At 48.6% G+C, this 27,054-nt stretch overlaps 1 protein-coding gene across 1 annotated transcript in view; it reads right to left on the bottom strand.

Moving 5' to 3' along the window:
* Positions 1–27,054, bottom strand: part of KDM3B (lysine demethylase 3B) — a 61,171-nt gene that overhangs the window by 2,856 nt on the left and 31,261 nt on the right. The window contains exons 12-22 of the mRNA XM_040407000.1: positions 25,433–25,546; positions 25,049–25,176; positions 23,725–23,971; positions 22,142–22,389; positions 19,574–19,837; positions 19,321–19,492; positions 18,558–18,648; positions 11,560–11,690; positions 3,601–3,720; positions 347–486; positions 81–257 (exon numbers count right to left, since the gene is read on the bottom strand). Of these exons, the coding sequence (XP_040262934.1) occupies positions 81–257; positions 347–486; positions 3,601–3,720; positions 11,560–11,690; positions 18,558–18,648; positions 19,321–19,492; positions 19,574–19,837; positions 22,142–22,389; positions 23,725–23,971; positions 25,049–25,176; positions 25,433–25,546 (1,832 nt within the window). The remainder of the gene's footprint in view (positions 1–80; positions 258–346; positions 487–3,600; positions 3,721–11,559; positions 11,691–18,557; positions 18,649–19,320; positions 19,493–19,573; positions 19,838–22,141; positions 22,390–23,724; positions 23,972–25,048; positions 25,177–25,432; positions 25,547–27,054) is intronic.

The raw sequence follows: 27,054 nt of genomic DNA, 5'->3' as shown, positions 1-27,054 counted from the left end.
CAAGGTGGAATTCATGTTGCTCCAAGCTGCATGTGTGCTTTTGGTCCATTACAGGAGAACCAAAGCCCTTTGTGTTGTACCTGATGTGGTGCTCCAGCAGGAATAAAAACTGCATCTCCCAGGAATTGTACAATTGCCCAGCCTTGCACTCCGTATTCATCATAGAGACGCTTACGTAACGCTTGATCCAAGTACCAACTTTGATCATGTATTGGATCATGATCTGGTGGATTTTCTTGTCCTTGTTCATCACCAACCTACAAAATATAAAAAAAATATAGAGTTCAGCACACTAAATTGTTGTAGAACCTGTGACTGATACATTGATAGATACCAAAAGCCATACCTTTCTAAGAAGCTCACGGATCTTCTCTGCATCTTTAGCAGCGTAAATGTGCCATAGAGCTCCAGGTTTTTCTTTTCCCTCATGAATACGTTTTTTTGTCAGCTCATCAGCATCACCTTCCTCAATAGTCTTGAGCACCTCTAAAAGTTGAATTACATTTATGTTAAAAGAAACTAAATTTCTTATACAGTCTGTATATGTGGTCTCTAAACACTGTTTGGATGATAGTTTTGTAAACTTTTTTCCTCCTTAGCAGGTTAATGACACCATCATTTCATGCTGTGAGATGTATCACTAATGTGCTGTTTGTAGCTCGCTGTCACCTAACCATGATCCAGCTGTTCTTTATTTGTATGAACTGGAGGTATTAAAAAAATAAATAAAATTTAGCTCCGAAAAACCTTTTAAAAATACTACTGTCTAGCGCTGATTTTTATACCTGTATATATGTTTTCTTCCAGTAAAAGCACTGTTTGTGCATAACAATACATGTCACACATGGAAGAGACAACAAAACATTTCTAGCCATGTCATAAATCCCAGTCAATGGCTTGGTAGGTGTTCCCCTGTAAAGATGTCAGGAAGATAGCCTACCCTAAATGACCAGCTCCACTCAGCAAGATGGCAGTACCTTTACCAAGATGTATGGATTTAAAAAAATATATATATAGGCATCTAACATCAAGATTATGAAGTTTTGGTTCTTCAGGACCAGAGAATCAAGACTTACTCCAAAAAACTATGGAAGTTGGACACCACCTTAGGTAGGAAGGCTATGTCTGGTCTAACCCTTTAACATCTAAGATGTTAGTGAAATGTGGAAAGGCAGAAAAAGCACTAGTTTCACCCACTTCGCCCAAGGTGATAGTTACCATTAACCTAACTGTAAACCTAAAGCATTAAGATCCATATTAAAAGTAGCATTCTTTCTGCTAGCCAGAAAAAAGAACCTGATCAGACAAGCCTGACAGTCCTGGATCTGAAGGAGAAGGTCTACTCTGGTAGTACAGAAGGGTCTGTTACTGACAGCTTTTTACTCATCGGAACCAAACCTTCCTGGACAAAAATGGGAGTCAAGACCCCTGGAAGAAGGCATAGTGCAGAAAGGTATAAAACCAGATTAGGGGCCAGGTTTGGGAAGTAGCATTTCTAATCTGAGAAAACTATCCTGATCGAGGCTCCATTTTCACTGGTCTAAAGAGCAAAAACCTACCTTCCTATTACTCCCTCTTTATGCACTGCCTTAAAAGGGAACCCGTCACCGGGATTTTGTGTATAAAGCTGAGGACATGGGTTGCTAGATGGCCGCTAACACATCCGCAATACCCAGTCCCCATAGCTCTGTGTGCTTTTATTGTGTAATAAAACTGATTTGATACATATGCAAATTAACCTGAGAGGAGTCCTGTCCCTGACTCATCTCACATACAGGACTCATCTCACATACAGGACTCATCTCAGGTTAATTTGCATATGTATCAAATCAGGTTTTTTTTTACAAGCCAATCCCCGAGGCAGTAGGTCGCAAGCCAATCCCAGAGGCAGTAGGTCGCAAGCCAATCCCAGAGGCAGTAGGTCGCAAGCCAATCCCAGAGGCAGTAGGTCGCAAGCCAATCCCAGAGGCAGTAGGTCGCAAGCCAATCCCCGAGGCAGTAGGTCGCAAGCCAATCCCAGAGGCAGTAGGTCGCAAGCCAATCCCAGAGGCAGTAGGTCGCAAGCCAATCCCAGAGGCAGTAGGTCGCAAGCCAATCCCAGAGGCAGTAGGTCGCAAGCCAATCCCAGAGGCAGTAGGTCGCAAGCCAATCCCAGAGGCAGTAGGTCGCAAGCCAATCCCAGAGGCAGTAGGTCGCAAGCCAATCCCAGAGGCAGTAGGTCGCAAGCCAATCCCAGAGGCAGTAGGTCGCAAGCCAATCCCAGAGGCAGTAGGTCGCAAGCCAATCCCAGAGGCAGTAGGTCGCAAGCCAATCCCCGAGGCAGTAGGTCGCAAGCCAATCCCAGAGGCAGTAGGTCGCAAGCCAATACCAGAGGCAGTAGGTCGCAAGCCAATCCCAGAGGCAGTAGGTCGCAAGCCAATACCAGAGGCAGTAGGTCGCAAGCCAATCCCAGAGGCAGTAGGTCGCAAGCCAATCCCAGAGGCAGTAGGTTGCAAGCCAATCCCAGAGGCAGTAGGTTGCAAGCCAATCCCAGAGGCAGTAGGTTGCAAGCCAATCCCAGAGGCAGTAGGTTGCAAGCCAATCCCAGAGGCAGTAGGTTGCAAGCCAATCCCAGAGGCAGTAGGTTGCAAGCCAATCCCAGAGGCAGTAGTTTGCAAGCCAATCCCAGAGGCAGTAGGTTGCAAGCCAATCCCAGAGGCAGTAGGTTGCAAGCCAATCCTAGAGGCAGTAGTTTGCAAGCCAATCCCAGAGGCAGTAGGTTGCAAGCCAATCCTCGAGGCAATAAGCGCAACCAAGACAGCTAAGAACTGATTCACTTACAGTCTAAGCTACCAAAAGCAAGAAAGGTGCAAGGGACCACTGAATGGCAGGAAGTGCCTGGCACACTCAAGGATGCAGTAAGGTAACTGCTGCCTTCGGGAGTGTAGTAAAGCAAGATGTCTCAGGATCTACTCACATCCAGGGACTGAGGAGGGTAAAGTTTGAGGTGGAAACCCAGACTTCAAGTGCGTCAGAGACTTAGGCCCTCAGATAACCTCCAAGACCTTAGATCGAAAAGTAGATACAAAGGCCCTGCAGCCCAGGAAAACCAAATACATAGGCATTCTTTCCATCTGTGTTAAGTCCAGAGAACAGGCAACACAAAGGTGGTTTTGGAGTTCCCCCCTTTTAAAGCATTTTCATAGGTGTTTCCTGTCCGAAGGAACAGGTCTCTCAGGGTGCTGTCATAAGCGTAGGAGAACAGTAACTAGAGCAGGTATTAGACAGTGGAAAAGTGGAATTATACTTGATTTATTTTTGTATGTTTTTTCAGTACATCAGTATAGTATTCTCTATTCAGCACGTTTCTTGTGGATTTGGAGCAAACAGCGTTAAAGTCACCTGACATAGCAAAATGACACAGTGGTGGTCATTTATCAAAACTGGTGTAAAGTAGAACTGGCATAGTTGCCCAAAGCAACCAATCACATTTCACGTTTCCTTTTTCATAAAATGAAAGGTGGAATCTGATTGGTTGCTATGGGCAACTAAGCCAGTCCTACTTTACACCAGTTTGATAAAGGACCCCAATGCATTTTGGACATTTACTGAAATGATTACCTTCATCGTCGTAACTCTCTCCGATTGGAATACCAACATACACCATGACATTTACTGCATCAGACACATCCAAATGCAAGTTTGTTGTGCCAACTCGTCTGTCTTCAGCAGTGATTAAACCTGTATTTAGAAAATAAAGGAAAATACAGTTAATAGGCAATTCTGAATAATTTTTTCTGATGCATATTTTCACGAACTGAGGATTGAAAAAAAATGTAAACTTAGGCAGATTTACCAATATATTTAGGGTAGCTTTCTGAAGTAAAGATGGCATTAGAGTTGTCTTATTAGTCAAAATTTATGACACAGAGCTCCAAATCCTCTGCATGGACCAAGACCAAAAATATATTATATTATGCTGGCCATTTTGTAAGATAAAACATTCTAACTGTTTGGCTATGTTCCCATGCAAGAGATGTTTCACAGAAATAACCCCACTGAGATTCTGCAAAAATCTGGTGCTCGTGAAAATACAAGATATATTTAACAGCGCAGAATTTTAGATAAGAAATTACAACCACTAGATAATAAGGACGAGAGCTTTGACTTACAGTATCAGATTAGATAACTCTAGCGGCATTATGTAGCGAGGAGGATGAAGAGTTTTACTTCCTAGTCTACTTCTACTCCAGCATTAGGAGACATCCAGCAGGGATTTGGTGGGACAAAAACAGTGGCGTGCAGCAACTTTTGTCCGGCTGAATCCTGGCATACATGCTGGGGAGTGGCCAGATATCGGTCAGTTCCCATTACAGTCAATGGGGTCCTGCGGGCAGGCGGCACTACCCGGATCCAGAGAAATCCAGCAGGCTATTCTCTGACGGATGTCTCCAATGCTGTTCTGAAACTAGACTTAAGGGGGGGGGTTTACAACGCATGATGTTACAGCCGATTGTCAGAAAGGAAGCGTTCACTCCCAACAGTCGGCTGCTCGTTAAGTGAAGGAAAAGGCTGCATTTACATGTAACGTTCTCCTTCACAGTATGAGGACGAGGGATCGCAATAGCAGAATCATTATTGCTGGGCAGCAGATCATTGTTTACACTGCACAATCTGCTGCCCAGAAACTATGATCGGTGGTGCCTGCACAAACGACAGGATCACCGCATGAACAATGGTTTCACTTGTTCATCGGGTGATCGGCAGCACATTTAGGTGGGCAGAATGTCGGTAACAAGCGTTCGCAGAACCGATGATAATTTCCTGATAATCTGCGGGAAAATCGAGCAGTCTAAATCCACCTTAAGTTGTGCTTGTGATCCTCCTTCCTGCTCTTGCTTGTAGCTCCGTCTCCCCTGCACAGTCTGTCGGGGGAGGGGAGATAATGTTGTTTGTCATATAAAGAGGGTCTGTTATATCTTTTCTACTAAACAGGTATAAGATGAGCAGTGACACATCTAATCACCCTCTGTGCCAAACCAGGTCTCTGGGCAAGTCAAAAGTTTACTACTATCTGGGGAGAGATTGCAGGGGTTTTTGGTGTCTTCAGTTTTGATGAATATGCGGAAATTTGTAAAGTTGACATAAGCATAAGTGGCATGTATGGACTCTGCCAAACTGGGAACCCCCGATGTTGATACAGTGTCCACATACCCTAAGGCTAATTTCACATGAGCAAGTTTTCCCATATGGATGTGTTCCATTTTGCATAATAACAGCATCTGGACTGAATCCTGAACCATTCATTTCAATGGGTCCATGTCCACATGGTCCGCTGTTTATCACTGATCATCGTTGCATTCAGGAAAAATCACAGCGTGTTCTATATTGTGCGTTTTTCACGCAGCCCTTGTCCCATAGAAATTAATGGTGCGGTGTGAAAAAATTGGATTTTTTGTACTCACCGTAAAATCCTTTTCTCGTAGTAGGCATTGGGGGACACAGCACCATGGGTATATGTCCAACTACCACTAGGAGGCAACACTAGACATAAAAAAGTGTTGGCTCCTCCCCGTTGGGCTATACCCTCTCCACAGACACTAGGCAGCTCAGTTTGTACCAAAAGCAGTAGGAGACAGAAGAAAGGCAAGGAACCAACAACTCCCGTACCGGGAAAGATCAAGAGACCAGCCCGGAGAAGCGGAAGTAAAACAACATAGGGTGGGATCTGTGTCCCCCAATGCCTACTACGAGAAAAGGATTTTACGGTGAGTACAAAAAATCCAATTTTCTCGTGCATGGCATTGGGGGACACAGCACCATGGGACGTCCCAAAGCAGGACAGCCATGCCACCGGTTGGGCATACAGGTGCGGGAGAACCACGTGACCCAAACAGGGGGAAAGCACAGAATAGGCAAGAAGCCTCATAATAAGGTAGAAACCCCAATGAAGCAACAGCGAAGATTGCCCGCACTCCAGGACAAATGCCTGGGTGAAGGACCCAAATGCAAGAAGGCGGCAAAAAGGAAACACCGAGCTCCACCAAAGGCTGGAGAGAGAAAGTAGGACAGCACCACGTAGTGGAGCTACCCAACATTCTAATTGACTCAGGCAAAAGCACAAACACCCTGAAGTCAAACCCTGACAGGCCAGGGGAACAAGGGAACATGGACTCATTGAAGGCCATACGAGTGAGGGAAGCCATAGCAAGGCTCACATGAGAAGGGAGCAGGCCTCCCCTCAGCGCAAAACAGGTGATGAAGATAAGCGCCCTATTGAAAGGAAAAAAAAACAAAGACGATAACGGAAACCGACAACCCTTGTAAAGGGAAGGGGTTGTAAGTAAATGCCAGGAAAAGAGAAAAGATGAGGCCGGCATCACAAAATCAGGAGACGAGGAACGAGCCCCTGAAAACCAAATATCGCTGAGAAGCGCAAGACCGGAGAAACTCTGGCCAAAAGAAGTATCAGGGAAAAAAGGGGACCAGATGCAGGCCCTGGAAATCTCAGCAGGGACACCCTGGAGTGAGAGAAGCCATAGCAAGGCTCACAATGAAGTGAGCAGGACTCCCCCACCGCAAGGCAGGTGATGAAGTTAAGCGCCCTATTGAAAGGTTGAAACCCCAAAGGCGCCAAGGGAAACCGCCAACCCTTGGAAAGGGAGGGGGTTGCAAGTAAAGGCCAGGAAAAAAGATAAGATAAGACCTGCATCCCACAACCAGGAGACGAGGAACGAGCCTCTGAAAACAAAATATCGCTGAAAAGCGCAAGACCGGAGAAACTCCGGCCAAATGGAGTATCAGGGAGATGCAGGCCCAGGAAATCTCAGCAGGGACACACTGGACTGAGAGGCATGGGAGGAGAAGGAGAGTACTCCCAACAATCTAAGGAGGAAGATTCTACAAACAACGATTATCATACAGAATCTGCGTGGTCCATGAACGGGGACAGGGACTCCAGAAAGGAGTACCCGGTATGGGCTCACAAGGAACCAGGAACTGAACCACCAGAGGCCAACGAAAGGTAGAATAACCAAGAAAAAATTAAGAGAACCGCTACATGGGAAGGGATTGGTCATGGACAACTAACCATTCTAAGAATAGTGGCTAGCAATCTATATACATTGTCCCGGAGAGGACAAGTACAGCGGCTTGGGTTGTACCACAAAAACGACAAACACCCATACGCATAAGGAATGGCGAAGTCGTTATAAAGAAACTGGGAGTGACTACACGAAATGTAGAAACCAGCTGCGACCGACACACAGAAGACTCCCAGGGGGAGAAAGTACCAGACAGGCGCAGACAATAGCAAGGTCCAAGGAAACTGCCCTCTGTCAAATAGTACAACTAAGCAGAGAATATAAGGGAACACCCGGACCCAGAAGGAACTACGGGACCCTGTCCGATGCCAGAGCAATCAGCAGAAAATTCACCTACCAGGCAGGTGTGTGGCGCTCAGTGTTTCCGTCCCTGACCATTAGGAAAGACGTCCAACGAGGAAAAAACGGTGACCCCAGAAGGATTCCGTGTGGCGGAGGACATCCAGTGATGGCCGAAAACCGCTGCAGCGGCCGGAGCTCACCAAGCTCGTACCCCAACAAGGTAGAAGATCCAGTGGAGATGACTGTACTCCACAAGGAGTGGTCCGCCCTGTAACAGAAAACAACGCGGGTACTCCTTATGATATGGGGTAACGCGGAGTGCCGCGGACAGAAGTACCTTATAGGGATGGCAAGAGCAACCCTAGCACGAAAGCCAACAACCACCTGGCCATGGTGTAGGGAGCGTGGTTGTATGTGGACCACCCACCAGATCAGAACAGATCAGCCATATACTGGGTACACCAGAAGTAGCATAGACCGACAAGGTGGCGGTGGGGGTTGGGCTGGCCCACCCCTGCCAGATATGGTTACCGTGCACATGCTGAACCAGGATGGCCTGTTGTAGACAGTGCCTTGAGAAAACACAAGAAGACCATAGAGCACGACAGTAGATGTCTGGAGTATAGAATAAAGTCCAGGGAAGGAAGCACCCCGTAATACAGAAACTGTATGGGCCACAGATTGCACCCTAGGGCCCAGCACGTGGGCTAAAAATACACGCCTAAAACCGAGCTAAAGTGGCAGCATGTTGCACACTAAGGAGAGTGGAAACAAAGCCACAGCATCCGGAAATGCAACCGCATTTGGAGGGTACAGGTCTACAACCTGGTAAAGTAGCAATACGGCTGTGTAGTGCAGAGATACAACCAGACAGGTGCAATGGGTACAGCATCTGGAGATGGTAGAAGTACTAGATTTAAGATTAGAGAAATGTGGCCGCATGGTGCCCCCTAGGACCAGAGAAGTCCAGCGGCTACCGCGTTAGCAATGCTACCTATATTCCGCTCGGGAGGGGGAAAATAGGGCCACACGGTACCACAAAGAACGACAGGTGCACACCACAATTAAGTAAGTGCAATGGCAACTGAAGGAGGCCCTCTATTTCACCAGAGGGAAACAGGGCCGCAAAGTACTCCATAGAGCCAGACAGGTGTAACGGTTGCAGAAATCTACCTAAGAAGAGAGTAAGATGGCTGTTTGGTGCACACTATGAAGAGGTAGGTGCAATGGCCACGGCAATTGGAGGAGGCCTCAATATCTCGTCCGGTAAGGGAGAGAAAATGCCACATGGTAAACCATAAAGCCAGACAGGAGTAACGGCTACAGCATCCGGAGATGGTGCAGGTACTCTACCTATGAAGGGATCAAGGTGGCAACTTGGTGCCCACTAGACACAGAGAGGGGCAATTCTGTGGCAATTGAAAGTGGCCTCTACATCTCGCCCGTAGGGAGAAATGTTGCCGCATGGAACACAATAGAGCCCGCCAGGGGTATTGGCTACAGCATCAGGAGATGGTGTAGGAACTCTACCTATGAAGGGAGCAAGGTGGCTGGAAACAGACAGGGGCAATTGCAACGGCAATTGAAGGCGGCCTGTATATCTCACCCGGCAGGGGGAAATAGTGCCACGTGGAACACCATAGAGCCAACCAGGGGTAATGGCTACAGCATCTGGAGCAAGTGTAGGAACTAATCGCCACGGCAACAAAAACAGGCCTGTATTCACTGATACAGGCTACTACAAAAGAACCTTTAGAGGCCGAGGAGGGTTACCAACCCTACAGAGGCGTTTGCCTGAATTATCAGCTTGCCTGGAACATAGCCCCTGGTGAGGGGAACCAGGAAGGTCTGTCGTGTACAGCCTACGAGGGCGCACGTACCAGAAACACCACGTAGGTGTCCCAGTTGCTAAGCACGGAGACGGCTGGCTTACCAGTGCGGTAATTACCTGTGCAGGTAGGAGAGCGCCATCCGAAAGTCCACTAGAGGGACACCGAAACCTGGGTAGGGTAGTTTCCTCCGTGCACGTTTGTCTTGACCTCACAGAGGGCTTCTGTATGGTGGAAGACCGCCTGATGCTCTGTTCCGAGAGAATCGGTGCAGAGGTGTCCCCAGAGGCAACTGACCGAGAAGGCTTCGTCACCAGCCTCAGGCCTGTCCTGGGGAGACCCAAGGATGCCGAGGAGGGGTGGAAGCTAGTTAAGACCACCAGAGGTTGGTCCGTGGGCTACTCCTTGCGTGACCCTGTATCGACGTGAGCCTAGGGGGGAGAGGAGACCGCAATTCGTGGGTAGCGCTCCAGCGACTCCGCCGGGGATTGGGCGAGTCAGGCCAGGTTCCCATGGTTCGACAAGGAGGGAGCCCATTCAGGGGGGACCTACACAAAAGGGTGGAAAAGGGGACGACGACGACAAGGCGACCACATGGAAACCTCCGTAAGACAACGGACGCACGTGAAATACGTGGCGATCCGATGAGGAGGCTGGGAGAGGAAGCCCTCATAGAGCAGCAGGGCTGACCTAACTGTCCCCGGAGCCACTGTTCCAAGAGGTGCAGCAGCAGCAATAGATCAGGTGGCAGGGCTGCAGGAGAATGCAGCAATTGAGAGGAAGGAGAGGGGGGGGGGGGGGAGCGTGCAGAGCAAATTAGCCAGAGGCTGCCTACCCGACCCCAGGAGCTGTGTCAGCGCGCCCCATGCAGGAGAAGATGGACCCGGTGAAGAGAAAGAAGCCGGCAGCCGGAGGAAGAACCGCCCCTCTGACAGAGCAGGGCAGCTGGAGCTGGATTGGGTAAGGAGCAGAGGCCCCTCCCACGGAGGGAGGGAGAATGAGAGAGCCCGGGAAGCCAGGAGTGGGCGGAGAGAAGGCTCCGCCCCACGTGACGCTGGATTGGGCAAGGAGCAGAGGCCCCTCCCAGGCTCCTCCCACGGAGGGAGGGAGAATGAGAGAGCCCGGGAAACCAGGAGTGGGCGGAGAGAAGGCTCCGCCCCACGTGACCTGCGGCCTAGTCGGCCGAAAAGCCGGGGCCTAGATTAGGGAAGTGCAGCCGGAACGGACGCTTGCGATCGCGGGGGCGTCCTGAAGCCGGGAGGAACACAGGGCCGAGGGAATTGAGGAAGCCCTCAGGAAAAACACCCGAAAATGACCCCCATTAATGCTGCGGCTTCTGTGAAAGTGCCGGACCCAGAAGAGACATGGGCCTCTCTGCAGGTATTTTGGCCCCCAAATAACCCCCCCTTCATGGGATAGGGGAGATAAAGTGGGTGGACCACCCAGCAAAGTGCCCCAGACCCTAAGAGGCCATGGGGGGGAGTTGGGGAAGGAGGGAGGTAGAAGGGGACTACAGGGCCCCCACAATGGATCCGGATCTCTACTTACCTTCCGATGTCTTCAGGCGCAGCAATGACCACCCCCTCGGCGGACTCAACACGGGAGCCGTGGGTCTACCGGAATTCCACTGCGGAAGCAGTTACAAGTGGGGACTGGGTGGCTGCCAGGTACCTGAGTACGCGCCCGCAGGGGGGCAACTAAAGTGGAACACGATGGAGCCACCCCTGCCGCAGGCCGAAACCTGCAGAGAAAGAAAAAAATGATTGAAGAAAAAATAAAATAAAAAAGTAGCAGGATGACCTGCACAAAAAAGCAGGTCAGGTCTGCCTCCTATGGACACTAGAACAAGACTGAGCTGCCTAGTGTCTGTGGAGAGGGTATAGCCCAACGGGGAGGAGCCAACACTTTTTTATGTCTAGTGTCGCCTCCTAGTGGTAGTTGGACATATACCCATGGTGCTGTGTCCCCCAATGCCATGCACGAGAAATAGAAGGCATTCGGCTGCAATGTTTTTTTCACTGATGGCTGCTAAGAGGTGTTAAGTGTTAGAGTAGCGGAACACGATGTTGATTATGCATGTTTTTTCCACGCGGATTCTGATGTGGAAAAACCTGCAGCGTAATAAAATACCAGCAAAGTGTATGAGATTAGACAAATCTGCAGTATGTCAATTGTTATTGCGTTTTTTGTGTGCCGATTTCACCTTATTTCAATGGAAGGGTAATGTTTGCGCAAAATCAGCATGAAATCTGCAACAAAAACATTCTAAAGTCTTCTCTAATGAATGAATAATAGGCATGTCTAACTTTTCTTTAAGAGACAAGGCATTGTAAAACACCACTTCTGACTTTTGCATGGCAACATACCATAAGCATTGTACATTTTCGGCCCTAGATCTGGTCGCACAAAGTAACTGGGCAATCTTGATGCCAAATTAAGCCTGCCATCTCGCTTTGTATATTCTGGCAGAGGAAGATTCTCCATCAAGTCATCAAATCTACAACAAATTGAAAACAGAAAATGATTTTTAGAAAATCTGGTATATAATAGAAAATTATCCAGGAGTTCTGACCTGTAAATCTTGCTTTCAACAGCTCCCTATCATTTGAGAAAATTACACAGGGGACAATGGAAAAATTAAGATAATTACAAAAAGGAGACTTTTGTATTACTTACCAGTAAAGTCTCTTTCTCGCTCTTCCTTGGGGGACACAGGAAACCATGGGTATAGCTCTGCTCCCTAGGAGGCGTGACACTAAGTGAAAGCTGTAAGCCCCTCCTCCATCAGCTATACCCTTCAGCCTGGAGAGAGAGACTGCCAGTTGCGTGTCCAAGTAGTGAAAGATAACCACCAACCGGAAAAAAGAACTGTCAAGCCCCAACGGGGCAACCAAGCCGGAACCACAACTGTAAACCCAAATGAAGGGCGGGTGCTGTGTCCCCCAAGGAAGAGCGAGAAAGAGACTTTACTGGTAAGTAATACAAAAGTCTCCTTTTCTCGCCCATATTCCTTGGGGGACACAGGAAACCATGGGACGTTCCAGAGCAGTCCCAGAAGGGAGGGACCAGAACAAACTAGACCAACACCAGAGGCATCAATCAACTGCCGCCTGCAACACCAGACGGCCTAAAGCAGCGTCAGCCGACGCATGAGTATGCACCCTGTAGAACTTGGTGAAGGTGTGCAAGGAGGACCAAGTGGCCGCCTTGCAAATCTGCTCCGTAGAAGCCCGATTCCTCTGAGCCCAGGAAGCCCCGACCGCTCTAGTGGAGTGAGCGGTAACACCAAGGGGCGGAACCTTGCCCTTGGCGAGATAAGCCTCAGTAACAGCCATCTTGACAAAACGGTGAAAGGCGGAGACCACCTTAGGAAGGAAGGAAGGGACCGGACGAAGAACCACCTTGTCCTGGTGGAACACTAGGAAAGGTTCCAGACAGGAGAGTGCAGCCAATTCGGACACCCTCCGAAGAGAGGTGACGGCTACAAGGAAAATAACCTTGCAGGACAGAAGTCGCAAGGAAACCGTCCGCAGAGGCTCGAAAGGAGAAGCCTGGAGCGCTGAGAGAACCAGGTTCAGGTCCCAGGGCGGTACCGGAGGGCGGTACGGGGGAACCGCGTGAGCCACGCCCTGAAGGAAGGTCTTGACAGGACCAAGGGGGGCCAGTGGGCGCTGAAACAAAATGGACAGCGCAGACACCTGACCCTTCAAAGAACTAAGACCCAGACCTTGGGCAAGTCCGCTCTGCAGGAAGGACAAAACGGTGGGGAGAGAAAAGCGGAGCGGAGGAATCCCCAGATCGGCACAGAACCCCAAATAGGTCCTCCAGGTCCTATAATAGATCCTAGAAGAGGACGGCTTACGGGCGCGGATCATGGTGCGGACGACGTCCGCAGAAAAAACCCTACGTGTCAGGACGGTGGTCTCAACAACCACGCCGTCAAACGTAGGGACCTTAAACGCGGGTGGAAGATCGGTCCCTGAGAGAGAAGATCTTCCCTGGCGGGCAGCGGCCAGGGCGCGTCTGCCAGGAGCAGCATGAGGTCGGCATACCAAGACCGGCGGGGCCAGTCCGGAGCGACCAGAATCACCGAGACGCCTTCCGCCGCGATCTTCCGAAGGACCTTGGGCAGGAGTGGGATGGGAGGGAATATGTATGGACGCGCGAAGCCTCGCCAAGGAAGAACGAGGGCGTCGGCTCCGCAAGCTCCCGGATCCCTGGCCCTGGACAGATAGGCGGGGACCTTGTGATTGAACTGGGAGGCCATGAGGTCCACGTCCGGTATGCCCCAACGAAGGCAAATGGCCTCGAACACCTCCGGGTGAAGAGACCACTCGCCGGGGTCGACGGTGGTGCGACTGAGGAAGTCCGCCGCCCAATTGTCCACCCCTGGAATAAAAATTGCAGATAGAGCCGGGACGTGGGCTTCCGCCCAACGGAGAATGCTGGTGACCTCCCGCATCGCTGCGAGTGCCCCCCTGGTGGTTTATGTACGCCACGGCCGTGGCGTTGTCCGATTGCACACGAACTGGATGACCCTTCAGCAGATGAGTCCAGTGTCGCAGAGACAGAAGAGCCGCTCTCAGCTCCAGGACATTGATCGAGAGTTTGGACTCCGATGGAGACCAAATGCCCTGGACGGATCGGGGAGGAAACACGCCTCCCCAGCCCAAGAGACTGGCATCGGTTGTAACCACCAACCAGTTGAGCGGCAGAAAGGACCTGCCCAGAAGAGGGGACTGTAACCACCAGCGGAGAGATGACCGCACCGGAGGCGATAGATGGAAGGGATGATCCAGAGACTCCGGTGATTTGTCCCAGGAGGAGAGGATCGCCCGTTGGAGAGGGCGGGAGTGAAACTGCGCAAATGGGATCGCCTCGAAGCAGGCAACCATCTGCCCCAAGACCCGCATGCAGAAGCGGAAGGACGGTCGACGGTGGAGAAGGAGACCCCGAATCGCCCGACGGAGGGTCAGTCGTTTTTCCGAGGGAAGACGTACCTCCGCCGCTCCCGTGTCTAAAAGCATTCCCAGGAAGACCAGTTGTCTGGAGGGGGGAAGGGAGGACTTGGGGAAGTTGATGACCCAACCGAACCTCGCCAGGGTCTCTAGAGTGAGATCCACGCTGGCAACCGCTTGAGAAAGGGACGGAGCTTTGATGAGGATATCGTCCAAGTACGGTAGCAGAAAAACACCCCTGGAGCGGAGTAAGGCCAAAACCGGGGCCAGGACCTTGGTGAACACCCGGGGGGCTGTTGCCAGCCCAAAGGGAAGGGCGACAAATTGGAAGTGAAGGTTCCCCACGGCGAATCGGAGGAAGCGATGGTGACACCGGGCTACCGGAACATGGAGGTAGGCATCCTGTATATCGATGGAAGACATGAAATCTCCCCGCTCCAGGGAAGCCACCGCGGAACGGAGGGACTCCATCCGAAACCGTCGAAGGAGGAGAAAACGGTTGAGCCTTTTGAGGTCCAAAATGGGCCGCACCGAACCTCCCTTCTTGGGAACTACAAAGAGGTTCGAATAGAACCCTTGGAACCTTTCCTCTAGAGGAACGGGGGTAATCACCCCCCTGTCCAGTAAGGCTTGAACAGCCGCGGAGAACGCAGCCGCGCTTTTCGTGTCCCGCGGCGGGCGGGAGCGAAAGAACCGATCTGGAGGGAAGGACGCGAATTCGATTTTGTATCCGGAAGACACAATTTCGAGAGCCCAGGCGTCGGAGACGTGAGCCATCCAGACGTCCCTGAAAAGGAGGAGCCGGCCCCCCACCCGGGTGGGTGGGGGCGCACCTTCAGGCAGAGGACTGCTTTGCTGCGGGTGTGCGGGCAGCCTGCGGCCTGCGCCAGGAGGGCTGCGCCCGAAAAAACGGCTTCCTACGCTTATCCTGGGGAGGGGCCGAAGCGGCAGCTGCGGGGGGAGCCCCAGAGGTCCTGCGGGAGGACCGAAAACGAGACGCACCAGGGCGTCCGCGGGGGGCGCCCCTGGCTTGGGGTTGAGGAAGATGGGTGCTTTTACCACCCGTGGCCTCCGAAATAAGCTCGTCTAGGCGGACCCCGAAAAGGCGGGAACCCGCAAAAGGTAGCCCCACCAAGGAACGTTTGGAGGCAGCGTCCGCTTTCCAAACCTTCAGCCAGAGTTCCCTCCTGACGGAAACTGCCAGGGCGGAGGAGCGTGCTATAAGGGCTCCCGCATCAAGGGAGGCCTCACAAACAAAATTCCCGGCCCGAATAATAAGCTGGGCCAAGGAACGTAGGTCCTGGATGGGGACGTCCGAGTCCAACTCCTGTTCCAGCTGCACACCCCAAGCAGAGATTGCTTTACCTGCCCAGGCAGAGGCAAAAACCGGTCTGAGGGCAGAACCGGAGGCAGCAAAAATGCCCTTGGAAAGGGTCTCCATGCGACGGTCCTCCGCTGACTGAAGAGAGGACCCGTCGGGAACAGGGATGGCCGTGTTCTTTGACAGACGGGCCACAGGGGGGTCCACCTTGGGTGGGGACGACCAGGTGGCCACGACATCGGCTGGAAAAGGATAGCAAATATCCAGCTTCTTGGGGTTGACAAAACGGGCGTCCGGGCGAGCCCAAGCCTTAGACACCACGGAGGAGAAATCAGAGTGGATTGGAAAGACTTTTGAGGCCTGCCTGGGTCTGATAAAGGAGACGCTAGCTGCGTCAGAGCTAGGGGGGTCATCTTGCACCTTAAAGGTGTCACGAATATCAGAGATGAGTTGACCCATCGCTGAGGCTAGCTTGGACGGCAGGGCCGAGTCCATTTCCAAATCCGAAGCCGCCAATTCACCTTCAGAGGGCGAATCCTTTGGAGAGGAGAGGCCCGTCTGAGTGCGCACGCGTGGCGGGGAGAGGGAGGCATCCGAGGAGGAGGCTCGCTCTACTCTAAAACGCTTCTGAGTGTGCCTAGCTCGGGAAGGGTCACTAAGAGAGGGTGAACCCGCCGCAGCGGCGGAAGCGGTGGACCCGGAGGGCGCGACAGTAAGAGTGGCGTCCTGCGGGGTAGGCGGCCTGTCTATTAGGCGGCCCACGACATGGGTGAGGCTTTCCACGGCCTGGGACAGGATCTAGCCCAGTCAGGCGGGTCAGAGGAAACAGGGAGCGACACAGCGGGCGACTGAGGCTGCGGTGGAGCTCGGCATGCAGGACAGTGCGGATCAGACTGCCCCCGGGGAAAGGGTTCCCTACAAGCGGTACAGGCATGGTACCAAGGCTTGGCGGCTGCAGAAGGGTCTGACATGGTGGAAAAAAAGTTGCACTTAAAGTGGGAGACCCCAGGGAAAAAACGGAACGGGGATTACACCCAAGCAGCAGTACTGGTGGCACGGAGGGGGTTAACAGTCCTACCAGACCCGCGGACAGTGCAAGCGGCAGCAGCAAGGGCAGCAGACTGAAGGAGGCTGTGGAGGAGTGGCAGCAGGCACGGAGATGAAGAGCTTCAGGATCGGACGGCAGAGAGGATTCCACGCAGCACTAGAGAGATGTGGAGCCCGACGAAACAGGAAGTAGCGGAGCGCATGTAGGAAGCTCCGCCCCCCCCGCCGCGCTGAAGGAGAAGGCAGAGCCGCGCGCGCGGCAAAATGATTTAACCCCCGAGGAAGATGAAGTGCCGGCCAAGATAAAATGGCGCCGTTCGCGCCAAGTAAGCGGCCCCCGCCGCGCCTGGATGTGGCAGACGGCCTCCTGCCCACAGCCGTCCCCCTGATGCCCTGCCGCTAGAGAAGACCGAAGTCCCCCCCAAATGATGCCCGGTAAAGTTGCCGGTCCAGTTATGCCCATGTGGGGGGGGGGGGGGTTGGTCGATGATGGAAAAACGCTTGCCTTCAAGTGTAGACGTAGCAGCGGTGGGAGGGAGGGAAGGGGAGGCTGGAGCAGCCACTCTCACCATCCGCTGTCTTCACCCTCAATCCATCCAGCAGGGTCGCCCCTTCAGCTACTGGCACCGCAGTGGCAGGAAGCCGGGGGAGGGACTTGGCGTGCGGGCGACTCTTGAGCTGGCGGGACGCAGGGGAGCGAGGCTGCCCTGGTCCACCTTGTCTTCTGTGGGGGAGGCGGCAGTGCGGCATTACCGGCACTGGCGCAACTCAACCCCGGGAGAAACAGAGGGGTCTAGTGCGCCTCTGTTGTCCCTGCAAGTAGAAAAAAACCGAATTAAAAACAACAAATAACGCAAAAAATAAAAAAAATTTAGGAAAGCAACCCTGCCTAAGCAGGGGGAGTCTTGCCTCCTTGGACACTAAGCAAAAACTGGCAGTCTCTCTCTCCAGGCTGAAGGGTATAGCTGATAGAGGAGGGGCTTACAGCTTTCACTTAGTGTCACGCCTCCTAGGGAGCAGAGCTATACCCATGGTTTCCTGTGTCCCCCAAGGAATATGGGCGAGAAAATATATTTTTTGTTGCCGCCAGTAAAAACACATGCATTCTGCATTGTCATTGTGAAAACACACGACCGATTTCAAAATTCCTGCAGAGTTAGGCTACTTTCACACTTGCGTTCAGAGCGGATCCGTCTGGTGTCTGCACAAAAGAATCTAAGTGTGAAAGTTAGTCAGACTGATCCGTCCAGACTTTGCATTGAAAGTCAATGGGGGACGGATCCGTTTGAAAATTGCACCATATTGTGTCAACTTCAAACGGATCCGTCCCCATTGACTTACATTGTAAGTCTGGACGGATCCGTTTGGCTCCGCACGGCCAGGCGGACACCCGAACGCTGCAAGCTGCGTTCAGGGGTCCGCCTGCTGAGCGGAACGGAGGCCAAGCGAAGCCAGACTGAGGCATTCTGAGCGGATCCGAATCCACTCAGAATGCATTGGGGCTAGACGGATGCGTTTAGGGCCGCTTGTGAGAGCCTTCAAACGGAACTCACAAGCGGAACCCCGAACGCTAGTGTGAAAGTAGCCTTACAGCTAACACGAGAAGTGCCATTTTTAAATGCTCCAAAAACACACACAAAAAATGACAGAAACTGCAAGTCACTGAAAACCTCAGAAAAGAAAATAAATACCATTTGTGAATCCACCCTAAAGGGGTTATGGGGATAGATACTGTTTTACTTTAGCGTTTTGAGAAGAATGACTTGTATCTGTTTACATGCTAACGTCTTGTAAGAGTGCCAGCCAATCACAGGGCGCTGCAGCAACATGTCAATAGTGAAGTGGCACTTTGGGCAAAACTGAAACCTGCTTTAACGCCGCTACAGGGAACAGGCCTACCTGGGTCTGGATGAGCTATGTGGACAGTACAATAATGATATAGTGTTTTGAGACAGAGGACAGTGGATGTCTGCAGGACATGTTGGAAACCATTTGGCCCTTTTATTTCATCACGTCTTTCATAAGAATGGCACTTTACCGTGTTGGCATCATGTCCCTGAAATCCTCCCCCGGAGGCCAGTCTTTTAGTTTAAGAACCATAGGACAGCCATCCTCTGCTCTTAGTCTTTCTGCAAAAAACAAAAAAAGTTTATATGGATGTAACTGCAATAATGTGGATACTGTGTACATTCATCAAAGAAGCATCCACTTGTAAAAACAACTAAAGCTTTGTAGACATTTGGCCTTCTTGCTGTTGGCTTTAGATATTTAAAGAGGTTGTCCAGCTTTTACTAAGTGATTGCTTATCCTGAAGAAAGGACATCAATAGTTGATCAGTGGGGGTCTGACACCCCGCTGATGAGCTGTTCAGGTGTGGCTCCATCACCGGAAGTTGGCGTTGGAACTACACAGCAGTCAACCTTTTAGTGGAGGGAGCTTGCTTCTACAGCGCTGATCCCACTGCAGTCAATGGAAGCAGCAATGCAGTGACTACCTCTGTCCACTGCACAAATGACGGTGCTGTATAGTTCTGGCCCTGGAGGTACACCCGAACAGCTAATTAGAGGGGGTCGCACCCCTGCTGATCAAATATAAATGGCCTATCCTGAGGATAGGCAATCGCTTAGTAAAGGCTGGACAACCCCTTTAATGCACAAATACATACATATAATACAATGTATTATGGAAGAGTTCTAACATAAAGTAAAGCAATGAAAGAGTGGTATAATTTTTGGGAAAGCTGAGGATCAGGACAGTAACCATCAGATTGAAAAACACATTATGAAAAAGATTGCACTTACTATCAATAACTTCAAAGCCATCCCAAAAATCCCGAACTTTTACATCTGAAATGATAGCACAGTTCCGGCAATTCACCAAATCCACATCTTGATCTCCAAATTCAAAGCTGAATGCTTCAGGTTTCCATAACTCCCCTTTTAGCTTTTTCTGGACCCCAGAAACAAGCACAGGCTGGAAAGAGCAAGAAGGTATTACACATTTAGTACTGATGTAGAGTAACTAGATTGTACATCACAATAAATATAATCTTACCTGGCCTTGCTTCCAACATTCCCGAAATATTTTCCAGTTATTTTTGTTGCTCGGGTCGTGTAGGCAGAGAAGCCTCCCATCACAAAGCCAGGAATGTGAGGTGTGTGGGTCGAGGACGTGTAACCCCATCACCATCTCCTTGCCTTCCTTTAGACTCTCAGTCGAGCTACTTGCTCTCTTGGCAGCATCGGATGTCTTTTTGTTTTCTACAACAGAGGCAATAATGTGGTCCAAAAAGTTTGGTAAGCTGGATTTTCCCTTTCCCTGAAAAATACAAAATCACTTTGAAGTTTGGTTGAAAAGACAAAATACAATAAAAAGGATCTAACCACAAACACCTGAAAATCAATAACCTTCATAGGACACCGACATCACTGGACAACCAGCATAAGAAGAGGCGTTACATGTGGCCGCCCTGCATCTGCACCTCTGATTGTTCAGAGAAACTAAAAGGACACCTACAAAAAAATCTCAAATCCTAACAATTATTCATTTTATCCAATCCAACCTCACAACTATAAGGTTTTTGGATGTGTCCCAAGAGCTCTGCTACCCTCTCCTTCTTATAAGGCTGTTTAGGTAGCATGCAGAAAATCCTGCAGACTGGCAAACATTGTACACCCGTGGCCAAAGGTTTTGAGACTGATACAAATGTTGGTTCTCACAAAGCTTGCTGCTTCCGTGCTTTTCAATCTTATTGTCAGATGTTCTATGGTATACTGAAGTACAGTTCTAAGCATTTCATAAGTGTTTAACTTTTATTCACAAATCCATCAAGTTGATAGAAAGACTCAGCATTTCCAGTGTTGACCCTTCTTTTTCAACATTTCTGCAATTTATCCTGGCATGCTGGATATCATCTTCTGGGAAATCCATTATTGCGTAATTAGTACTTGGACTTTATCCCAATTTCTGTTTTGTTTTGCTTTATTGTCCACCCTTTTTTTGAGGACTGACCACAAGTTCTCAATGGCATTGAGATCTGGGTAGTTTCCTGGCCATGGACCCAACATTTCAATGTTTTGTTCACCTAAATATTACTTTTGCCTTGTGACATGGTACTCCCATCATGCCGGAAAAAAGCATTACTCATCACCAACTTTCTTATGAATTATTGTGAGAAGTTGCCGTTTTCATTATTCATGGCAGGGTTTTTAGACCCCACACACGAATGGTCTTAGGCTGCTGATGGCATGACACAAAACTTTTTTTCTCCAATCAACAAATTTTTCCAGATGTTCTACACAGCCTGATGGGGGCTTCATCAGAGAAAAGATGACATTACCCCAATTCCTGAAAAAAAATCTCACCTGTCCTTGATGTTTTTCTACGGGAGAAGTGGCTTCTTTGCTGCCTCTCTCGACACCAGGCCATCCACCAAAAACCTTTGCCTCACTATGCTTGCCGATGCACTCACACCCTTCTGCTGCCATTCTTGAGAAAGCTCTGCAATGGTGGTGTCTAGCATTGAGCGAAGCGCACTTTGAATCATACATCTGAAGTAGCTTCGTTCAAAACCTTGTTTGAATGCTGTACAGAGACCTGTCTCCGTACATCATTTAAATGTATAGGCTTTGCAAAGGTGAAATTTATTATGTCCAAAGTCACGCGAGACTTTGTTGAGGGGTTCGATTATACAACTGGAAAACAATTTTAAAACTGCAATCCGAAGTCGGCTTCGGTACCAACGTGAGATTTCGGACCTAACGAATTTCATCTCCATGAAGCCCATACGTTTGAATCCGTACAGCATTCAAACAAAGTTTTAAAAGCAGTGACTAGGGATCTATGATCCGAAGAGCGCTTCGCTCAACCCTAGTGGTGACCTGATCTTGTAGCTGAATGCTCTTTAGGAGACAGTCATGGCACTTCCTGGATTTTTTTCAAAGCAACTAATCTTGATGATCCTATAAATGGTTGATTTAGGTGTAATCTTACAAGGAGCAACGTCCTTGCCTTTGAAGCCCTTCTGATGCAAAGTACTGATGACTGCATGTGTTTCCTTGGATGTGACCATGGTTAACAGAATACAATGATTTCAAGCACCACTACCCCTTTTAAAGCAACAGTCTGCTCTTCTAATTCAATCAGCATGACATAGTGATATCAGCTGCCTTGTCCTAATTAACACTTTCTAACAAAAAGATCACAAAAATTATGTTAGCAGGTCACTTTGTGGCAGGGCTGAAATGCAGTGGAAAAGGGGGTTTTGTAATTCATTTAATTTTCATGACAAGGAATGACTGCAATTAATTGCAATTCATCTGATCACTCTTCATACTATAGAGTTAATGCAATGTGCAGCCATAAAAACTGAAGCAGCAGACTTTGTGAAAACCAAAACCACAGGGAGAACGGGACTCTTTTTCCCCCGATCTGATGGAGCGGCAGGTTGTGCCCCCGCACTTTTGCTCCATTCATTCTGTATGGGAGTGCTGGATATCTCCAACGCTCCCATAGAGAATAAATGGATCGGCAGTTCACATGCACGACTTGGGGATAACTTAAAAACTCAGCACAATCCCTTTAAAAGACATGTTCTATACAAACTGGTTTTATAATACCTACTGTAGAATTAAAAACGGGAGGAAATGGAACTCCTGCTTCCAGTGATCCTTGAGAAAGTTTCCCAGGACCAGAATGCAGCAAATCTCTTAAACTGGAACCTTCAGTCTTTGTGTTGGAAGCAGCTGGGCCTAATAAAAGGCTGTTGAAGAGTTTTGGGGATGAGGAGGTCTTCCCACTTGAATTAGGGGACTCCGAACCTAAGGAAGGATTGGATTCTTTTTGTTGTATCGGCTTCTGGGTACTAGGATCTAAGAGAAAACATTTCACTATTAATTTATTTTTCCAATACCTAACTGACCATCCAATAACGTATAAGCTTGCTGACTGTATTCATTCACCTCCTATGTGCACTCTTTAATATATCATTTGCAGGGGAATGCAGCTGTGCATTCATAAGTACTGGGCTTGTTGGCACAGCTCATACGTGAAACAGAACCAGCCCTGGTGGACTGATCCAGGAAAAGGACGGCAAGCATACTCTTATGAAAAGGAGAAATAGAAACGCTGTACGTGAACCGCGGAGGTTTGGATTATGTTTGAGGAATGCTTTATGGACATGCACAATGCAAGGCAATAGAAATAAGAGCGGGTGCCTCCACATACAGAAGGTATACAGCTTTTTAAATTTCACTGAATTTGATAATACGTTCTCTTTGCATTGCATGGACAGTGAATGCACTGCTGGGACAACTCCTTTAATGTTTACTCAGCTTTTAATTGTGAAGAGATGGGAGTTTAGTAATATTCAAAATCAAGCAATAAGACATTTCACTTTAAGATAACTTGAAACATAATATTAAAGCGAAATGTCCATATGGCTTAGCTAATGTGAAAAGGGTTTTCGGAGAAGCTTATACTGATGACCTATCCCTAATCAGCTGTTAGAGAAGGCAGTGGCACTCGCAGTAGGGCTGTGGCCTTCTCCCTGATCACCAAACACGGCGCCAGCCATTTGATAGTGGCTGTGCTTAGTATTAAGCACAGCCACTATCAAAGTATTATGCTTAGCTATGCAACCAATGAAGGTGACATCATATGGCGTAGGCTAAGCTGCGAGTAGGCAGCGGAAAAAATGCAGGTGCTGATGCCTTCCCAACAGCGGGAGTGCCAGGTATCAGACCCCAACCAAAATGTCTTAGAAAACTCCTTTTACTAAGCATCTGTAACTTGAATACTGAAAATACTATTACTCCCCAATGACTTTGGGGTTGTCACAGTATTACTAAAGCTTGGACACATGGTCAGAATGATACCAATAGGCTAACCATCATGTAATACAGTTAGATTTCACCATTTTTATGCCCAGTATGGCACAACAAAACTTGTGAAATGTGGGGACCTGAGATGTATCTTTTCTAAGAGCATAAAGGACATGGTACATATTGGGGATTAGGGGGATAGTCTCCACCCATCAACTCAGACATATGTAAATTAGAAAGGTAGCCTTAAACCTGCTAAAATATGAAGGAGACAAGTCATATATGGATCATAAATAGAATTATAACTCATGTATACACAGAGTCATCTGAAGGTATAGGTACGCTTTAAATAACAGTAGTAGTAAAAGTGCACATGTGAAATACCTTTTGTTTCTTCCTTTGCTTTTTGTGCTGCAAGGTCTGCCAGCCAGTGCAAGGCAGATGAGGGGGTAGATTCTGGGCACTGCTGCTTGTTTTTATTGTCGGTGTTCTGTTGTTCAGCCATGGTGTCCTCCGCCATGCTGTCAGCAGTTTCTGGTTTCAAATCGTCTTCTGTTTTAAGAGCATTTTCATTTGTTTGTTCTGTGGATGATGACGTTGCTGCATCGCTGACAGGAGTATTTATAGGAAGCTTGAAAAAGTAAAAATCACAACCTAATTGCAATTTCATCCATGCACAGGAAAGCATTCATTTTATAAGAGAGACATTATTTGCCTTGGTGGCAACTTGAAGACAAATCTCATATAAGCAGTGCATTCTGCCCAGATAATACAAATTTAATCGGGGAAACCTACTAAAGGTTTTATGCCACTATTGTGGTGCAAAAAAAGTCTGATTAAGGTGCACGCCATAAGTTGTAGCTTTTTAAGGCTACTTTCACACTAGTGTTTTAGTTTTCCGGTATTGAGTTCAGTCAAAGGGGCTCAATACCAGAAAAAAACGCTTCAGTTTTGTCCCCATTCATTGACAATGGGGACAAAACTGAACTGAGTGCTCCAAAAAGCATTGCGTTCCGTTTAGTTGCGTTCCCAGACCGGAGAGCAAACCGCAACATGCTGCAATTTGCTTTCCGTCCTTGGATGCAGAGTAAGACGGATCCGGCACGACCCCCAATGCAAGTCAATAGGGACGGATCAGTTTTCTCGGACACAATCTGTTACAATAGAAAACGGATCCATCCCCCCATTGACTTTCAATGGTGTTCATGACGGATCCGTCTTGGCTATGTTAAAGATAATACAACCGGATCCGTTCATAACAGATGCAGACGGTTGTATTATCAGTAACGGAAGCATTTTTGCTGAACTCTGCCGGATCCAGTAAAAACGCTGGGGTGAAAGTAGCCCAAGCTTCTCTGCACTTTTTAGAAGTGTCAAAAAAGGGGTGGGGGATTAGAAGAAGAGGCGGGCTTTGTGCTGCCCGCTGGATTTGCTTTATCTTTCGCCTGAAAGTGGTGTAAACTTATAGCTGAAGTCTAAGTCAGCCTGTAGCTGGAGTGGACTTCAGTCCCTGGTGCACGGCAGTGCAGAGATGTGGCACTGGTGTATGGGTTACGCCAGTTTTGATAAAGGCCCCTCATTGTTTTGTATAGAGAACAATACATCATTTTCTTTTTTCTTAGGTTTCTCATGCATTAAGGGGATCAATGTATGTTTGAAGACATACACAATATAATATCCGGCTGATAGTGCGGAATGAAAGGTTTACCTGGGTCATGCCGTTTGTGACTGCTGGTCTCAATACTGTTTTGTTGTTCCTGGTAATACAAGGACAATTAGCCTTGATACCCCATTTTCCTCTTGCTGCGTGGACCATATCCCCAATGTTGTAAAGGGCTGCAAACAAAAATATATTTTAAGCAGTCAAAGAAAAATCTAAAATGAACAGCTTCAATAAAATATTCAAGGATAATTTCTCTGGTAATGGACAGAGAAATTAGAAAAGAGGGCAAACAGCAGATAGATTTCACGGAATAACTCGGTAGCTATAATCATTTTTAATGACATGCAATTACAAAAGTATTCAGATCCAGATGCTGGTTTGAAAACAGTAGAATACTATTTGTGGGACAACTCCTTAAAGTAACAATACCTGTGCCAGGGATTATCTGAGTCGGCATGAGGTTTTCAGGTTCATGGGGCTGACCTTTAGCACACTTTAACCAAGCAAAAACCTCTTCATCACCTGTCTCGTCTTCTGGGGTACCTAGAAAAAATATATATATAAAACACGTGTACATTTTTACAAGAAATTACCAGGTACCAGGATTGCTGGTAACCTGTTCTTGCTATCTTTATATAAGCTCAATCTGGCTAAAGTTCTCTGCAACAGGAAATGCACCTTCCATATGAAGTCCTTATTGCAGAATGTAAACTCTTGGTGACAGGGCATTCTTGCATGACAGTGGCTAGTCTAAAAACATACGGCATTCTGCCCACAGCAACCACTCAATTCAGTTCTATGCTTTCTTCAAACAGTAATATGTATTATATAATTCCAGAAGTCTACATTTTTGGGTTGTTCTCTACTGCAATCCAGTGGTCTCAAAGTGTACTAAGAAACTCAATCTGGTCAAACTGACTCCTAAAGGTTCCAGTAATTTCTTTGGGATAATCACATTTATATAAAACTGGAGAACATGAAAATGTCAGAACGTTAAAGAGAAAACCCATTTTCTTAAAGAGCTTGCCCCATTAAAGGGGTTATCCGGGTTCAGAGCTGAACCTGGACATACCCATATTTTCACCTATCGCATTTTCAGGAGATCCGGTGACGTACCGGGCTCTCCTTGGGGCTGCCAGGCGGAGCCTTCCGCCCAGCAATGAGCCTTGTGAGGTCACCGGCACTGATGGACGTGCTTTAGCACTGCTAGGCCTTATTAGCCATCTAAGGATACATCGCTAATGGCCGAAGATCTATCAGATGTCACGGTCCATGGACAAACAACAGCCTGTAAAACGGCTAGGTTAGCACTAAAACCCGCCAATCAGAGCTGGTGACGTCACCGAACACACTGCTGGGCGGAAGCCTCCGCCCAGCAGTGTATTATCTCTTATATATATAAAAATGAGTTTCTGTCTGTCCCGACGTCTGTCTGTCCGTCTGTTTTTTATGCGCGCCCAAACAACTGGACCGATCTTCACCAAATTTGACACACAGGTAAATCAGGTGTCAAGGAAGGGTTTAGACAGCTCTTTAGGACGTACCGTTCCTGAGAGATTCCCAAAAAATGACCTGCATTAGCCAATAGAAGCCTGCAAGTCTTTCTCTTCATATCCCAACTGCCATACACAGGGTCACATGTCCCCTATCAGCCAATAGAAGCTCCCAGGCCCTTAGTCTCAACATGCACACAGTTTTACTCCAGGTTTCCATAACAACCCAGCCATTTTTCTTCACCGCTGTAGGTCAGCTTTAGGCTAGGGCTACACGACGACATGTGTCGCGTGACAATAAGTCTCAAGACACATAGGGCACAACTACATTGCGACATTGATGTCGCATGACAATTTTTATAATGATAGTTTATGGTGTTACACTGCGATATGTGACATGCTGCGACTGACGCGACAGCCACAGAAAAATCCACTGGTCGTGTCGCAGTATGTCGCACTGCGACACCATAGCCTATCATTATAAAAATTGTGGACAGGATACTATGGAGGTCACTGTTAAGGGAGCGGAATACTGTGGAGGTCACTGTTAAGGGAGCA

This window comes from Bufo bufo, chromosome 1, assembly GCF_905171765.1.
Source record: "Bufo bufo chromosome 1, aBufBuf1.1, whole genome shotgun sequence".
Taxonomy (NCBI): domain Eukaryota; kingdom Metazoa; phylum Chordata; class Amphibia; order Anura; family Bufonidae; genus Bufo; species Bufo bufo.
The sequence above is the reverse complement of the archived record's forward strand: the minus strand, read 5'-3'. Positions and strand labels throughout refer to the sequence as shown.